The sequence below is a fragment of the Myxine glutinosa genome, chromosome 4, assembly GCF_964187855.1.
Source record: "Myxine glutinosa chromosome 4, kmMyxGlut1.1, whole genome shotgun sequence".
Lineage (NCBI taxonomy): Eukaryota > Metazoa > Chordata > Myxini > Myxiniformes > Myxinidae > Myxine > Myxine glutinosa.
The window spans coordinates 63,651,986-63,667,074 of record NC_136264.1 but is presented as its reverse complement, the minus strand read 5'-3'; the positions used below and the strand labels follow the sequence as shown (position 1 = coordinate 63,667,074).

Genomic DNA, 15,089 nt, shown 5'->3' with positions numbered 1-15,089 from the left:
AAGTTACCAGGGCCAATCAATATGTTACACTGAGTTACACTTCCACAGGTGCCATGGCTGGTGTGAGAGGTACCCACACCCAGCCAACTGGCATGGTGACAATTGAAGTCGCCACATATGAGGAAGAGAGAGTTGGGATGAGTAGATAGAAGTTGGTCCATATTGTCCGACAGCCAAATGTAAATGGAGTCATCACTGTTTGGAGGACGGTACAGAACACATATGAACAAAAGGTGGGAGCGAAGGGGAAGCTGTAGCCAGAGGTACTCCTGGGGGTGAGGTGGAGAGAGGGCAGTGCAGGGCGAGTGAGGAAGAGAGTTTTTGATAAAGATAGCAACCCCGCCACCAGGACGAGTCTCAGGTCTATCATCCCGGAGGAGGGAGTAACCAGGAAGAGATATTAAGGAATCAGAGACATCATGAAGGAGGAAAGTTTCTGTTTCGCAGATCAAGTCTGGTTTGTCAGAAGCAACATGTATGGAGATCAGTCAAGTTTGAATGAAGGCCCCGGATGTTTGAGGTCCATACCATTAATGAAGAGGAAGGGGGAGCATCGGATACAGAATAGGGGGGGGGGGGGGGAGGGGTAGGGTAAGATGTGGAAGAGGAGGAAGAGGTAGGGAGAGCTGTTGAAAGTGTGTCAGAGATTTCAGAATAGCTAGGAGAAAGGGAAGGATGGGGCGGACAAAAGGTTTGATGGTGATTGGGTGAGGCACAATGAGGTGTTATTTGAGGGGGGGGGGCAGAGCGAGGCAGAAGGTTGGGGGAGATGGAGGTGAGAGTTGGAAGGGGGAAGAAGCGGTGAGGTCACTTTGAGGAGGAGGGTTAGAGGGGTGAAATGGAGAAAAAATGAGGGTGGAGAGATTTGAAGGGGAGGGGTGAGGGGGGAGTTTAGGAGGGGAGGGGCGAGGGAGAGTCTAGGAGGGGAGGGGTGTGGGGGGAGTTTAAGAGGGAAGGAGCAAGGGGGGAGATTTGAAAGGGATGGGTGATGGGGAAGATTTGGAGGGGAGGGGTGAGTTTGGATTTTAGAAAGTGTACGATTAATGGGAAACGAACATTTATTGCAAAATGAGTTTCTTGTGACCTTCGAGTCAGAGATACGTTTAAGGATGCTGGAGGGGGGGGGGGGGGGAGGGGGTGGAATGCAGGTGAGTTTCGGGAATGTAGGGAAGAGGAACTGTAAGAGATGGAATTTTTTTTTGGAATGAATAGATTTGGTGAGCAAGTCGAAAGCACCCTTTTAAAGAAGAAGAAGAAGAAGAAGAAAAAGGTGTTATAATATACGACAGAATACAGCACTTCAGGGGAAATTTGAAACATTTTTAAATTGAACAGTGAAAACTATCTGGGGAAATGGGGGTGAAACACGTGGTCGAAGAACAAACGAACGAATAAGAACAACGAATAAACGAATAAGAACAACGAATAAGAACAAAGCAGGGAATGTTTTTTTGTTTTTTTTTAGTTGCCATTTTAAACAAGGAAGTATGGCGTGAAAAGACTGGTAAAAACTGAGAGAACGAAAGTAATTGGACCACAATCGACCGCTGAGAGAAAACAAAGCCTCAAGATAGGAAACAAGGTACTGGGCCAAAAAAAACGCGGCACAAAATAACCGACGATTTTTTATGCAGGTATGAAAGATTAACACCGATAATCTTCCTAGGGACACACTATAGGTACACATACCGAAAGATAAATACAGTTTCGACAAAAATGCAATTGTGAACAATTACTTAACTTTGAAAGCATGGAGAGTGTACAGCTTCGAAAAACCGTGCCGTCGCCGACAAGATCTCGCGAGATCTCCTTTACATCCATAAAGACACTATGGACCCCTTAGACCCTTTAGACCCATTTCGACTCATTTCGATATTTTAGACCCCTTCTATCCCTTAAGAAATTTACACCTTTTGGACTGCTTAGACTCCTTGACCCTTTCGACATTTACACCATTTATATCCCTTAGACCTGCATAACCTTTGACCCCTTGAGATTCGATAGACCCTTTTTGACCACTTGAGACCCTTTAGACTCCTTAATACCCCCTTGATATCCTTTCGAGTTTAGACCCATTTAGGCTGCTTTAGATATTTTAGACCTTGCATGCTGAAGGGTGCACAGGCTGGCTTATGTAGCCATTTTGGAAATACGGTTTGCCCAAGAAAGATCATGACTGAAAGTGAGACCCAAACGTTTGAGTTGCTTAACCTCTTCTTTTTTTTTATTTTCTTTTTTTCTTTTTTTTTTATACAAGATCGAGGCTCGTGAAAGAGCGAACATTAATCACACAGAAAGACAAACCGACACATAAGACATATAACATCGGGAGCGGTAGACAAGATGGGGAGAGAGGGGGAAGGACACAAACACAACATTTGAGAGCAGGGACCGAGAGGCATGGAGACATCGAGAGATCTGAGAGAGGGCGAGGGCTTTGGGGGGGGGGGGCATGGGAAGGGGGCGGTGGGAGAGGTATAAAACATATGGACACTGCCAGGACTTCCAGGAAAGAAGTTGGAATTTCAAACAAGGTGGATCTGGGGTGAATTAGCAGGGGTAGAAAAGATCAAGGTTTTGGATGGGGGAAGATAAGAGATGGTGGTGAACAGCTGTTTTAAAGACCTGGAGGGAGGAGTGGGATTGAAGGGAGTGAGGGAGTTTGTTCCAGAGGCGGGAGAAAAGAGGAATGAAAGAGTGAAGGTGAGCAGAGAGCCGAGATTTCGGCAGTTTAACCATCAGAGGGTTGCTGGCAGATCTTGTGCGACCTGTAGGAATATTTGGGGGACAGAGCACAGAGAGAGCTGGGGGTGCAAGGCCGGAGAGGAGTCGGTAGAAGACAGAAAGACCACCTACCTGCCTGCGGTGAGTGAGTGAAAGGCCCTCAGAGATCGTTTCATCGCGGGAGATTCCAATAATTCTGAAAGCTTTGGTTTCAACAGCGTGAAGCCGAGCTAGGTGTGAGGCAGGAGCACCGGCCCATAGAGGAGAACAGTATTCCCTTGAGCTGCGGATGAAAGCCTTGTATGTGGTGAGGAGCTCAGGTGTGCCGAGGAAGGACTTCGCACGACGGAGGATGCCCAGTCGGCGACTGGCTTTGGAGGCCAGCTTGGAAATGTGGTTTTCCCAAGAAAGATCATGGCAGATAGTGAGACCCAAAAGCTTGAGCGACAGAACTTCTTGGAGAGGATTGTTGCGAAAGTAGATGGGAGGGTTGTCCAGTCGATCTTTTCGGAGAGACATAGTAAGAGTGTGAGATTTGTCAGGATTGAAAGACATGTTCCACTTGTTTGACCAGTCTGTGATTTTGTCCAAGTCTTCAGAAAGTGAGGAGGCTGCAGACTGCCGATCTGAGGGAAGAGGAATGGAGCGACAGAGAGTGGAGTCATCAGCAAAGAGATAGAGAGGATTTTCAAGAGAGTCAGAGAGATCATTGATGAAGACCAGAAAAAGCACGGGGCCCAGAACACTGCCTTGGGGAACTCCAGCCTGAACAGGAAGAGGAGATGAGAGAAACCCATTCAGGGCCACACGTTGACGACGACTAGAGAGGAAGTCCGCCAGCCATGCGTGGAGATTTCCATGGATACCAAAGGAGGAGAGTTTGGTGAGCAGAGCGGGGTGCCAGACCGTGTCGAAGGCACGTGATATGTCGAGGGAGACGGCTCTAATTTCCTGTTTGGCATTGAGGACCTCCATCCATTGTTGAGACAGCAGAAGCAGCATGTCCAGAGTAGAGTGACCTGTTCTGAAACCAAATTGATGATCAGAGATCAAGCCATTGGAGAAGAGGAAAGATTTCATAACTGAAGCAATGATGGATTCCATGACTTTGCTGATAATTGGGAGAAGGCTGATTGGTCTGTCGTTGCTCGGATCTGTTTTTTCACCTTTTTTGTGCAAAGCGGTGATGTTGGCTGATTTCCAAGCAGATGGCAGTTGACCTTGAGCAAAAGAGAGGGTGAAGAGAATAGAGAGAGGGTGAGATAGAGCAGCAGAGCAGGATTTTAGGACCCGTGGGCTGATGCCGTCGGGTCCAGTTGCAGAATCAGAGTCGAGGGTTGACAGAAACTTTTCCACCTTGTCAGGAGGAAAGGACACGGAGTCCAGGAGCAGCAGGGTACGACTGTGTATTGTGGGTACAGAGAGGGATGGGTTTGGGACACAAGATTTAGAGGCAAAAACAGAGTTGAGGCATTCAGCTTTTTCACGTGCGGAGTCAGCTGTGTATCCGTTTGAGGTAAGGGAGGGGATGGAGGGGGAACAAACACCAGAAACGGATTTGACCAGACACCACCAGGATTTGGAAGAGGGAGACAGATAAGAGAGTTCGGTCTTGAGAACGGAGAGATATTGTTTCCTGGCTCTCCTGAGGGTGGACACACACTTGTTTCGGGCTTTGTGAAAGGAAATGAGATTTCCTTCTGCTGGATTTGCTTTCCAGGAGACGAAGGCATGTTGTTTCTGGGCAACAGCCTCACCACAAGATTCCGTGTACCATGGACGGGAGGAAGGGTATGACAACTGAAGACGAGATGGGATAAATCTGTGCATGAGAGAGAGCAATTTACTTTGGAAGAATTCCCAGGATGAGTTGATGTCAGAGGTGGTAGAGATGGGAGACCAGTCCAGATGATTGATGGCTGCTTGAAGACCGTGCCAGTTGGCCTGAGTGAAATGCCAGACTCGTCAGACGCTGAGCAGGCTCCCTGAGGATGGTCAGAGAGATGTCCACTTTAACAAGGACATGATCAGATGATCCGATTGGAGCAGAAGAAGAGCAGCAGACATTTTCAGGGAAGTTAGTCATAACTGCACATCGGATTTTTATGTGAAAAAATAAAAAATATTTTTTCACATAAAACGGCTTTTTTGCGCGCAAAAAAATTATTTTGCTATTTTCGGAGAAAAAAAGAATTTCGCCCTTTTTCGGGAAAAATAAAATAAAATGCCCTTTTTGGTCGAAAATGTCTGGCAACGCTAAAAAAAATTAGGGAATTTTTCGAAATTTTAAACTGCGATCGAAATTTGTAACTGCGATCGAAATTTTTAACTGCGATCGATCTCAAAAACAAAACGTTGCGTCCACTTGCGTGCGTTGCGTCCCCAGCGTGTACAGCAGTGAGGCGGTGTACTACAGTGAGAGAGTGTACACAAAGTGTGAACAAGTCTCCTATCAAGATGAGTGCTGCTCTTCGTGACAAGTGGCTGAAGGAATTCAACGCTGGCGGTGATGGGGCCACCTTCAAGTACGTGTCGAGTGACACGGCTTTCTGTCGAGCTTGTGAAAAGACTTTCCGGGCGAAGCAGAAGTCTGAGCTGGCCCAACATGTCCGAGGAGACCACCACAAGAGCAACTTGGCCTTGAAGAAGAAGAGGACGGTCACGCAAGCCACCATGGAGGACTTTGGTGGCGGAAAGAGGCACAAGTGCGACGTCATGGCTCAGGAGCTGTGCCGGGCCATGCTGGCCGCTGGCATCCCATGGTCGAAATTGGAAAACCCTGCCCTCCGGTCGTTCCTGGAGAAGCACATCACTCTCCAGATCCCCGATGAAAGCTGGATTCGAAAGCACTACCTCGACAAGTGCTACGACGAGGCCTTGGCGGGGATCCGTGCCGACCTCGGACAGCAGCCCATCTGGCTGTCCGTCGACGAGACGACCGATTCGGCAGGTCGATATGTGGCCAACATCATCGCGGGACGCTTGTCCAAGGAGGGGTACTTTCGTCCCCACCTCGTCCAGTGCATGTTTCTGGAGAAGACCAACTCCGGGGAGATCGTGCGTGCAGTCAATGACACGCCAATGACACGCCGATGGACATGCCGATGGATCTTTGGCCTGATTTCAAGCCGGAGTGCCTCAAGGTCCTCGTCAGCGACGCCGCGGCCTATATGATCAAGGCCGGCCATGCCCTGAAGGAACTCTTCCCGGACTTGCTGCATGTGACTTGCATTGCCCACGCGCTCCACCGTGTCTGCGAGACAGTCCGAGAAATGTTCAAGGACGTCAACGACCTGATTGCCACGACGAAGAAGGTGTTCGTCAAAGCCCCGTCGCGTGTTGTCTTTTGGAAGGAGCAGCAGCCCAATCTTTCTCTCCCCCCGGAGCCCATTCTGACTCGGTGGGGGACGTGAATCGACGCCGCGGTGTTTTACGCCGAGCACTTCGAGGCCGTCAAGGACATTGTGGACCAGCTGAACGATGACGACGCGATGGCAATCCGGAGTGCCAAGGACCTGTACGGAAAGGCGGACATCAAGCTCAGTTTGGTCTTCTTAAATGCCCACGTGTCGTTCATCCCGAAGATCCTTAAGCAGCTGGAGGAGGCCGGCATGGAGCTGGCCAAGGCCTTCCAGCTCCTTGATCAGGCCAAGGAGGAGCTCGAAAAGATCCGAGGCTGCCGTAAGGAGATCCTGCTCACCAAGTTCAAGGCGGTGCTGCAGCGCAATCCCGACATTGGTGTGCTGAGGACAGTGGCTTTGATCCTGGATGGAGATCAGCACGGATCTGAGGTTGGTGTGCCGGCTGGAGTCAAGCTTGCTGACATCCCCCTCTTGAGGTACTGCCCCATCGTCAGCGTCGACGTGGAAAGGTTCTTCTCCGTCTACAGAAACGTCCTCACCGACCGCCGACACCGCCTCACCAAGGAGAACATTACCAAGATAATGATTTCAAACACCTACTTTAACCGTTCCTAAAAGGGTCTTGTCAATTTCTTCTAGTCCTCTACTTATCAAACAATGCGGTTGCAATAAAGGTACCTGAACGTCATTTTTTACCTGTTTACTAGCCCAGAGTGTTTAATGTTGTGCAGGAAAAAGCTTACCATTTTTTGTTCTTTTTTTGACTGATTTCTGAAAAACTTGGTAATAATAAAAAATGAATAAAACAGGGGAAAAAAATATTTCGGGATTTTTTCACATTAAAAAAAAAAAATTCCGCTTTTCAAAACATAAAAGGCCTATTTTCTTAACATAAAAATCCGTAGTCTAGTCATAACCAAGTCCAGAAGAGAAGATGTTCCGTTGACTGAGATCCGGGTCGGGAAATTGACAGATTGTGTCAGTCCCAGTGAGTCGCAGAAGTCCTTTGCTGAGGAGCCATGGCTGGTGAGAGAGGTACCCACACCCAGCCAACTGGCATGATGACAGTTGAAATCACCACATATGAGGAAGAGAGAGTTGGGATGAGTAGATAGAAGTTGGTCCATATTATCAGACAGCGAGATGTAGATGGAGTCATCACTGTTTGGTGGACGGTACAACACACATATGAACAAGAGGTGGGAGCGAAGGGGAAGCCGTAGCCAGAGGTATTCCTGGGGGTGAGGTGGAGAGAGTGCAGTGCAGGGCGAGTGAGGAAGAGAGTTTTTGATAAAGATAGCAACCCCGCCTCCAGGACGAGGCTCAGGTCTATCATACCGGAGGAGGGAGTAGCCTGGGAGAGATACTAAGGAATCGGAGACGTCATAAAGGAGGAAAGTTTCTGTTAAGCAGATCACGTCTGGTTTGACAGAAGCAACCTGTATGGAGAGATCAGTTAAGTTTGAACGAAGGCCCCGGATGTTTGAGGTCCATACCGTTAATGAAGAGGAAGGGGGAGCATCAGATACAGAACAGGGGGGAGGAGGGGTAGGGTAAGATGTGGAAGAGGTGGAAGAGGTAGGGAGAGCTGTTGAAGGTGTGTCAGAGATTTCAGAATAGCTCGGAGAAAGGGAAGGATGGGGCGGACAAAAGGTTTGATGGTGATTGGGTGAGGCACAATGAGGTGTTATTTGAGGAGGGGGAAGAGCGAGGCAGAAGGTTGGGGGAGATGGAGGTGAGAGTTGGAAGGGGGAAGAAGCATTTGTATTTGTATTTGTAATATTTGTAATATTTGTAATAATATTTGTAATACTCTTCATAGTATTTGTAATATTTCAAGGACAATTTAAAGGTTTTTGTCAACAGACAAATTCCCGAGGGTGCGGGATATACCTATTTTGATGTCATCATCGATTTAATGTCACATTTGATCAGTAATTCTGCCATTTCTCTCAGAATAATTATACACATATACATATATATATGTATATATGTATGTATATATATATATATATATATATATATGTAGGGCAGTAAATAAGTAACCTTAAAATATTTTTCCCAACTTGTTTATTCCCTGTACGTGTGTAACAACTGTGTTATTCCCTGTAGGAGACCACTTCATCAGAAATACATCCACAAACATGAACAGAGCTTCTATCATGCGTCACATGAGTGCCCCTTTCCCCTTTTCTACTCGCTCTCCCCCACCCCCCATTCCCTATCCCTCTCTCCCTCTCCCCCCCCCACTCCCCTTTCCTTTTCCCCTTCCCCTCTTTCTCCCCCCTCCTCTCTCTCCCCTTTCACAGTGAGCTGTAGGCACATCTTGTACTTTTCTACAACGTCCTTCTGACATTCTGCCTTCTTTGTTCCAAAAATTGAAAACTTTGACTTGTCACTCAAAAGTAGCTTTCCCTACTAATTAGCATCCCAACTCCGATGTTTTTTGGCATATTTCAGTCTTGGCCTTGATACCTTTATAGTTTATACAGAAAAGGCTTTTTGACAACAACTTGCCCATGCAGACCACTTTTGATAAGAGACCCAACAGTAGATGGGTCCAATTGAACTCCTGATGACTGTGCCAATGAGCAAAGGACAAGATAATTATTTGCAGTTTGGAATTTTGAAACGTATTTGTTCAAAGTTTACATAATCATCTGATGGTGATGACTTTTGAAAAAGGACCTAATAAAAAGAAATCTTGTACAAATGCTTCTCCATCACAGGTTGACATTTATCCAACGAAATATCCTCAGGACCTAAAGAAAGTTGCTAAATTCCAGTGGTATATTTTGTAAGAATTTACAGTATTGATTAGAGTAGCATGGAACAAAATGAATTATTGTAAAAAATAATTCCTCACCCCCAGGTTTGGTATCGGCTCTTCTTCTGGATGTATGGATTTCAATATCGAATGAAAATTTGCTACATCACTTAATCTTAAAACTGACCTCACTTCATCTTAAAGCTGGCATCACTTCATCTTAAAGTTGGCATCACTTCATCTTAAAACTGGCATCACTTCATCTTAAAGCTGGCATCACTTCATCTTAAAACTGGCATCACTTCATCTTAAAGCTGGCATCACTTCATCTTAAAGTTGGCATCACTTCATCTTAAAGCTGGCATCACTTCATCTTAAAGTTGGCATCACTTCATCTTAAAGTTGGCATCACTTCATCTTAAAACTGGCATCACTTCATCTTAAAGCTGGCATCACTTCATCTTAAAGTTGGCATCACTTCATCTTAAAGCTGGCATCACTTCATCTTAAAACTGGCATCACTTCATCTTAAAACTGGCATCACTTCATCTTAAAGCTGGCATCACTTCATCTTAAAGCTGGCATCACTTCATCTTAAAACTGGCATCACTTCATCTTAAAGCTGGCATCACTTCATCTTAAAGTTGGCATCACTTCATCTTAAAGTTGGCATCACTTCATCTTAAAACTGGCATCACTTCATCTTAAAGCTGGCATCACTTCATCTTAAAGCTGGCATCACTTCATCTTAAAACTGGCATCACTTCATCTTAAAACTGGCATCACTTCATCTTAAAACTGGCATCACTTCATCTTAAAACTGGCATCACTTCATCTTAAAACTGGCATCACTTCATCTTAAAACTGGCATCACTTCATCTTAAAACTGGCATCACTTCATCTTAAAACTGGCATCACTTCATCTTAAAACTGGCATCACTTCATCTTAAAACTGGCATCACTTCATCTTAAAACTGGCATCACTTCATCTTAAAACTGACATCACTTCATCTTAAAACTGGCATCACTTCATCTTAAAACTGGCATCACTTCATCTTAAAGCTGGCATCACTTCATCTTAAAACTGGCATCACTTCATCTTAAAACTGGCATCACTTCATCTTAAAACTGGCATCACTTCATCTTAAAACTGGCATCACTTCATCTTAAAACTGGCATCACTTCATCTTAAAGCTGGCATCACTTCATCTTAAAGTTGGCATCACTTCATCTTAAAGCTGGCATCACTTCATCTTAAAACTGACATCACTTCATCTTAAAACTGGCATCACTTCATCTTAAAACTGACATCACTTCATCTTAAAACTGGCATCACTTCATCTTAAAACTGGCATCACTTCATCTTAAAACTGGCATCACTTCATCTTAAAGCTGGCATCACTTCATCTTAAAACTGGCATCACTTCATCTTAAAACTGGCATCACTTCATCTTAAAACTGGCATCACTTCATCTTAAAACTGGCATCACTTCATCTTAAAGCCAGCGTGACTTCATCTTAAAACTGGCATCACTTCATCTTAAAACCAGCATCACTTCATCTTAAAGCCGGCATCACTTCATCTTAAAGCCGGCATCACTTCATCTTAAAGACGGCATCACTTCATCTTAAAACTGGCATCACTTCATCTTAAAGCTGGCATCACTTCATCTTAAAACTGACATCACTTCATCTTAAAGCTGGCATCACTTCATCTTAAAGCTGGCATCACTTCATCTTAAAGCTGGCATCACTTCATCTTGAAGCTGGCATCACTTCATCTTAAAGCTGGCATCACTTCATCTTAAAGCTGGCATCGCTTCATCTTAAAGCTGGCATCGCTTCATCTTAAAGCCGGCATCACTTCATCTTAAAGCCGGCATCACTTCATCTTGAAGCCGGCATCACTTCATCTTAAAGCCGGCATCACTTCATCTTAAAGCCGGCATCACTTCATCTTAAAGCCGGCATCACTTCATCTTAAAGCCGGCATCACTTCATCTTAAAGCCGGCATCACTTCATCTTAAAGCCGGCATCGCTTCATCTTAAAGCTGGCATCACTTTATCTTAAAACTCACATCACGTCATCTTATCTTAAAACTGGCGTCACTTCATCTTATCTTAAAACTGGCATCACTTCATCTTAAAAACTGCCATTGGAGAATGTTGGGACTGCACTGGAGAATGTGGAGGCAGGAATACTGTACGGTTAAAGGTGGGGCCTTGTAATACCCTCTCCCACCTGGAGGGGTGCTACACGATACACATTCACATCAGGAATTTGTGTCCCCCTCCACATTTCCCAAGACAACCAGCAGAGATAAAAACACCCTATAGACTAATTGAGGTTGTGCTGATCCTATGTGGTAAGTATGGATGTAATCGGTCCAGAGCTGTATGAGGAGTAGCGTGACAAACAAACAAACAAACAAACAAACACACAAGCAAACAAACATCGGTCCGTGAATTATAGTGAGGATTCTCAGCAAAATCTAAGGAACTTACCGTATGCCTGCTGTACCAGTATGAGCTGCATCTCTTGGCAGAATTTTGGGGAATCTTCAACTTCAGTGGGATTGAATTATCCAATTTTCTGGAAAGAAGAAATACATTCAAAGTGCACAAGCCACCGTGGGATGATATCTGTGAGGTTCAGTAGATATTCATAAATTAATGAGAAATTTTATACCAAGTCAAATGTGCAAAGCCAATTGTGCCAGTTTTTATTGACTGGCTATTGATTTGAATAGAGACAAGATATTCTTCCATGTGTGGAAAATTAAGCATTATTCCCACATTACATTGATGCCACTATTTGCCAGTTTAGCAAACTCACCGCTCTTCCCATGGACTTGTGGTTTGTTTACCTAGGTTTTCTTTGAGTGGGCCAAAGCTTCAGGGCCAAATGGGTTTGTGCTGGTGTCATTTGGAGCCGGAATCAAGCGCCTGTCGGATGAACTCACAAACACATTTGCTGGTGCACTCGCTAAACTGCCATATCAGGTGATCTGGAGGTGTGTATTGCCCATTTGTTTTCGTGATTTTGTATTGTACACCGCTCCTTTCCTATGCCATCTCCAGACGCTGCCTGATGTCATGATGGTGCCCGGCGATGACGCGCACTCAAAGGAAGTACTCGGGTTGCACTCCGATTTCTTGTTTGTTTGCTTGTTTGCTTGTTTGTTTGTTTGTCCGGGCGATATCTCATCTTTCCTTTGAGCTAGGAAGGTGAAATTTTAGCACAATAGTGCGCACGTGCTTTGGCAAAAACGGTGTTTTTGTTTTTTGATTAATTAATTAATTAATTAAGTAATTACTTAATTATTATCAATTAATTAAGTAATTATTTATTTTCTTTCTCATCTGGACAATATCTCAGGCACCTTTTGATCTAGGAAGCTGACATTTGGACACGACAATGACCAAGTGATTTAGCTGCAAATGGTATTTTTTATTTATTGATTAATAGATTAATTATTTAATTGTTCGGTTAAGTACTTAATTAATTTTCAAAAAGTTACAGATTCGGATGAAACACTGGTGGTTTAGGTTTGCTATTAGTCAATTGATTAAGAAATTAATTATTTTACGACTATTGTTTGTTCATTTAATTATGCAATTGATCAATCAATTATTGTACATCTCTCCCTCCCATTCATTCATTCATTCATTCATTCTCCCTCCCAATACCATCGATGTGCTGCACGGCGGCATCGCGAAGGTGCCCGCTGGAGGATACATTATTTATTTGGCATGGGGCTGATGTACTCTGAATGTATCTGTATTTTTTGCTCATTTTGTTGAATGTCTACTCTATCTGAGCGATAGTTGTTGTATAGTACGTTAACTATCTCCAGCCACAGAGTGAGACAACCTCCGTTGATCCAAATCTTTCTTTCGAAAATCAGAACTAATCACAGTATACAAGACCTTTGTTCGTAGCTCAATGGAGCACTGCTCTCACCTATGGGCTGGTTTTCCAGCATCACATCTCTCTCTCCTGGATACTGTGGAATCTAAAGCTCTCAACATTCTTGGAATCTCCTATGATGAGGGGAAAGCACATAGACTGTTTTCATGTCGCAGGCGGATCGGTGGTCTCTGTTTTTTTTTTGTTTTTTTCACCGCCTCTTCTCTGCTATTTCACCCTCTACTCTCTCGCTCTCTCTCTGTCCTCCGAACCTCCACATCAACTCTAATATGTATGCGTTCTTCCAGAAACCCCTTTCTGGTTAAACTTCCAAAGTCCAGGTTGATTGCACACCTTAACTCCTTTGTTCCTCGCTTCTCCCATCTATGGAACTGCCTTCCAGAGGCCCTTCTTTCCCACTCTTCTCTCCAGATCTTCAAGTAGGCAGTGCTCCACACCTCCTGTCATCCTCCATCCTGATCCATGATCATTATTATCCCCGTTAACCCTTCTGAACCCTTCCTGTTTACTTGATGGTTCCAGTGTTTACTCCCCTTTTCTCTCTTCCTTTCTTGTTCCTTTATTCCCTTGCTGGTTCTGCCAAATTGTTGTCCCACTATCCCACTGTTAATTTTGCCTTGCTCTTGTAGAGCCTTGCTCTGCCATCTTTGATTGAATCTATAAGAATTTCACCTTGTCCTTGGAACAACTGACCCCAATTTCAATAATGCAATCTGAATCGCATCGCTAGTCATAGTGGGATGATTTAGTTGTTATTTATTGTCTGATGTAACGGTAAATTGTATTTTCTCACTGTAAATAAATTATTCATAAAAGTAAATTGAGTTATTCATATAATTATTTCACACATTTAATAATTACTAGGACACATTTTAAAAGAAACACACAGACCTACTCAATGTCAAAGTATCCAACGTATCCACCTCGGTATACATTTGTGTCAATCTGTCTATCTGTCTGTGTGTGTCCCCGTGTCTCTATATTTCCACTTCAAAAATGGTTTTCTCTGCAACCGCTTGTCCAATCGATGCGAAAATTTAAACATAAGAGGGACTCCACATTAAAAAAATATTTTATTGCTACCTCTGACGTCACAGATAATAGTATGGCAGCCATATTGGATTAAAAGAAAAAATTTGGACATCATTATCCCCGAAACCGCTCAACGAAAAAAACTGAAACTTGGCATATGTCATCAACTCACCGTTACCCCTTTGGGCATAAAAGGGTGATAACATGATGTCATCAGTGAAGTGGTATTCCAGGCTTCCAGCCATTATGGTTGAATTGAAATATTTATCTGAAAAATCTGAAACTTCATATATCTGATCTGTGACCACTCTGTGACACTCTGTGATCTGTGACAATACCACCGTTTAGAGGCCATTTTTCCCCGCAAAGCGGGGGTTGGCCTTTTCGGGGACCGTGGTAGTTGTTGTTTTTTGGTCCCCTTTTTGAAGCAATGTTTTACGGCCGGATGCCCTTCCTGACGCCAACCCTTTTTGCCGCCTTTTTAACGACAACCAGGGAATTACCAGTGAACTGGTACTCAATTTGCGACCTCGGAAGGATGACAGGCTGAGTCAACCCCCCTGGCGTTAATTCAGCGATTGACCGGGATTCGAACCCAGGATCCAAAGGATCCTAAGCCGGCACCCTAGCCGCTCGCCCAACACCAGGGCTATGACCTGTGACCCAATGCGAGTGAATAATTAAATTTACTACATTCATAACCCATGCCAAGAAACTCTGTGAAATATTAGGGTGTGTGGATGATATGGGTACATGGGCCATAATAGTAGCATGTTCAGTTAATGACGGTGTTTTTGTTCATAATGAATGTGTGAAGCAACACTGTGTGCTCTGAGTGCCTTCTATTCTTCAAGTTTTTTAGTTGCATCTGAAAACCTGTTTTGTGACGACCTTTTTTCTTCTTGTTTCATGCAATGTTAAAAATAAATTTAGTATATCGCTTCATCAATGGCATTTTAAAAGTGCTTTGAGGAATAACTCCTTTTTAGGGAATCTAATCTCGATTCTCGAAGAGATTAACTTATAAGATTTTTCATATTTTTGCGACTCCTCCCTTATCATGTGTTTCTCCTGGGGCTTTCCTAATTGTTGTCAAACCTGTGCCTAATCACAGTCTACAAGGAACAACGAAAGATAAATTAAAAACTCCTGGCACAGAGGTGCTGGCACAGTCACATTGGCTAGCTAATTTCAGTCATGGAATCCATCAAATTAGGCTGTTTCATAGATTAGACTGTTTTCTTCTCAAACAGGCTAATCTATGATCACCAT

General features: G+C 44.3%; 1 protein-coding gene across 3 annotated transcripts in view; it reads left to right on the top strand.

Annotated features, from left to right (window-relative positions):
- Positions 1 to 15,089, top strand: part of UGT8 (UDP glycosyltransferase 8) — a 112,814-nt gene that overhangs the window by 78,483 nt on the left and 19,242 nt on the right. For all 3 annotated transcript variants that reach the window (XM_068112430.2, XM_068112432.2, XM_068112431.2), the window contains exon 4: positions 11,726 to 11,868. In XM_068112430.2, the coding sequence (XP_067968531.1) occupies positions 11,726 to 11,868 (143 nt within the window). The remainder of the gene's footprint in view (positions 1 to 11,725; positions 11,869 to 15,089) is intronic.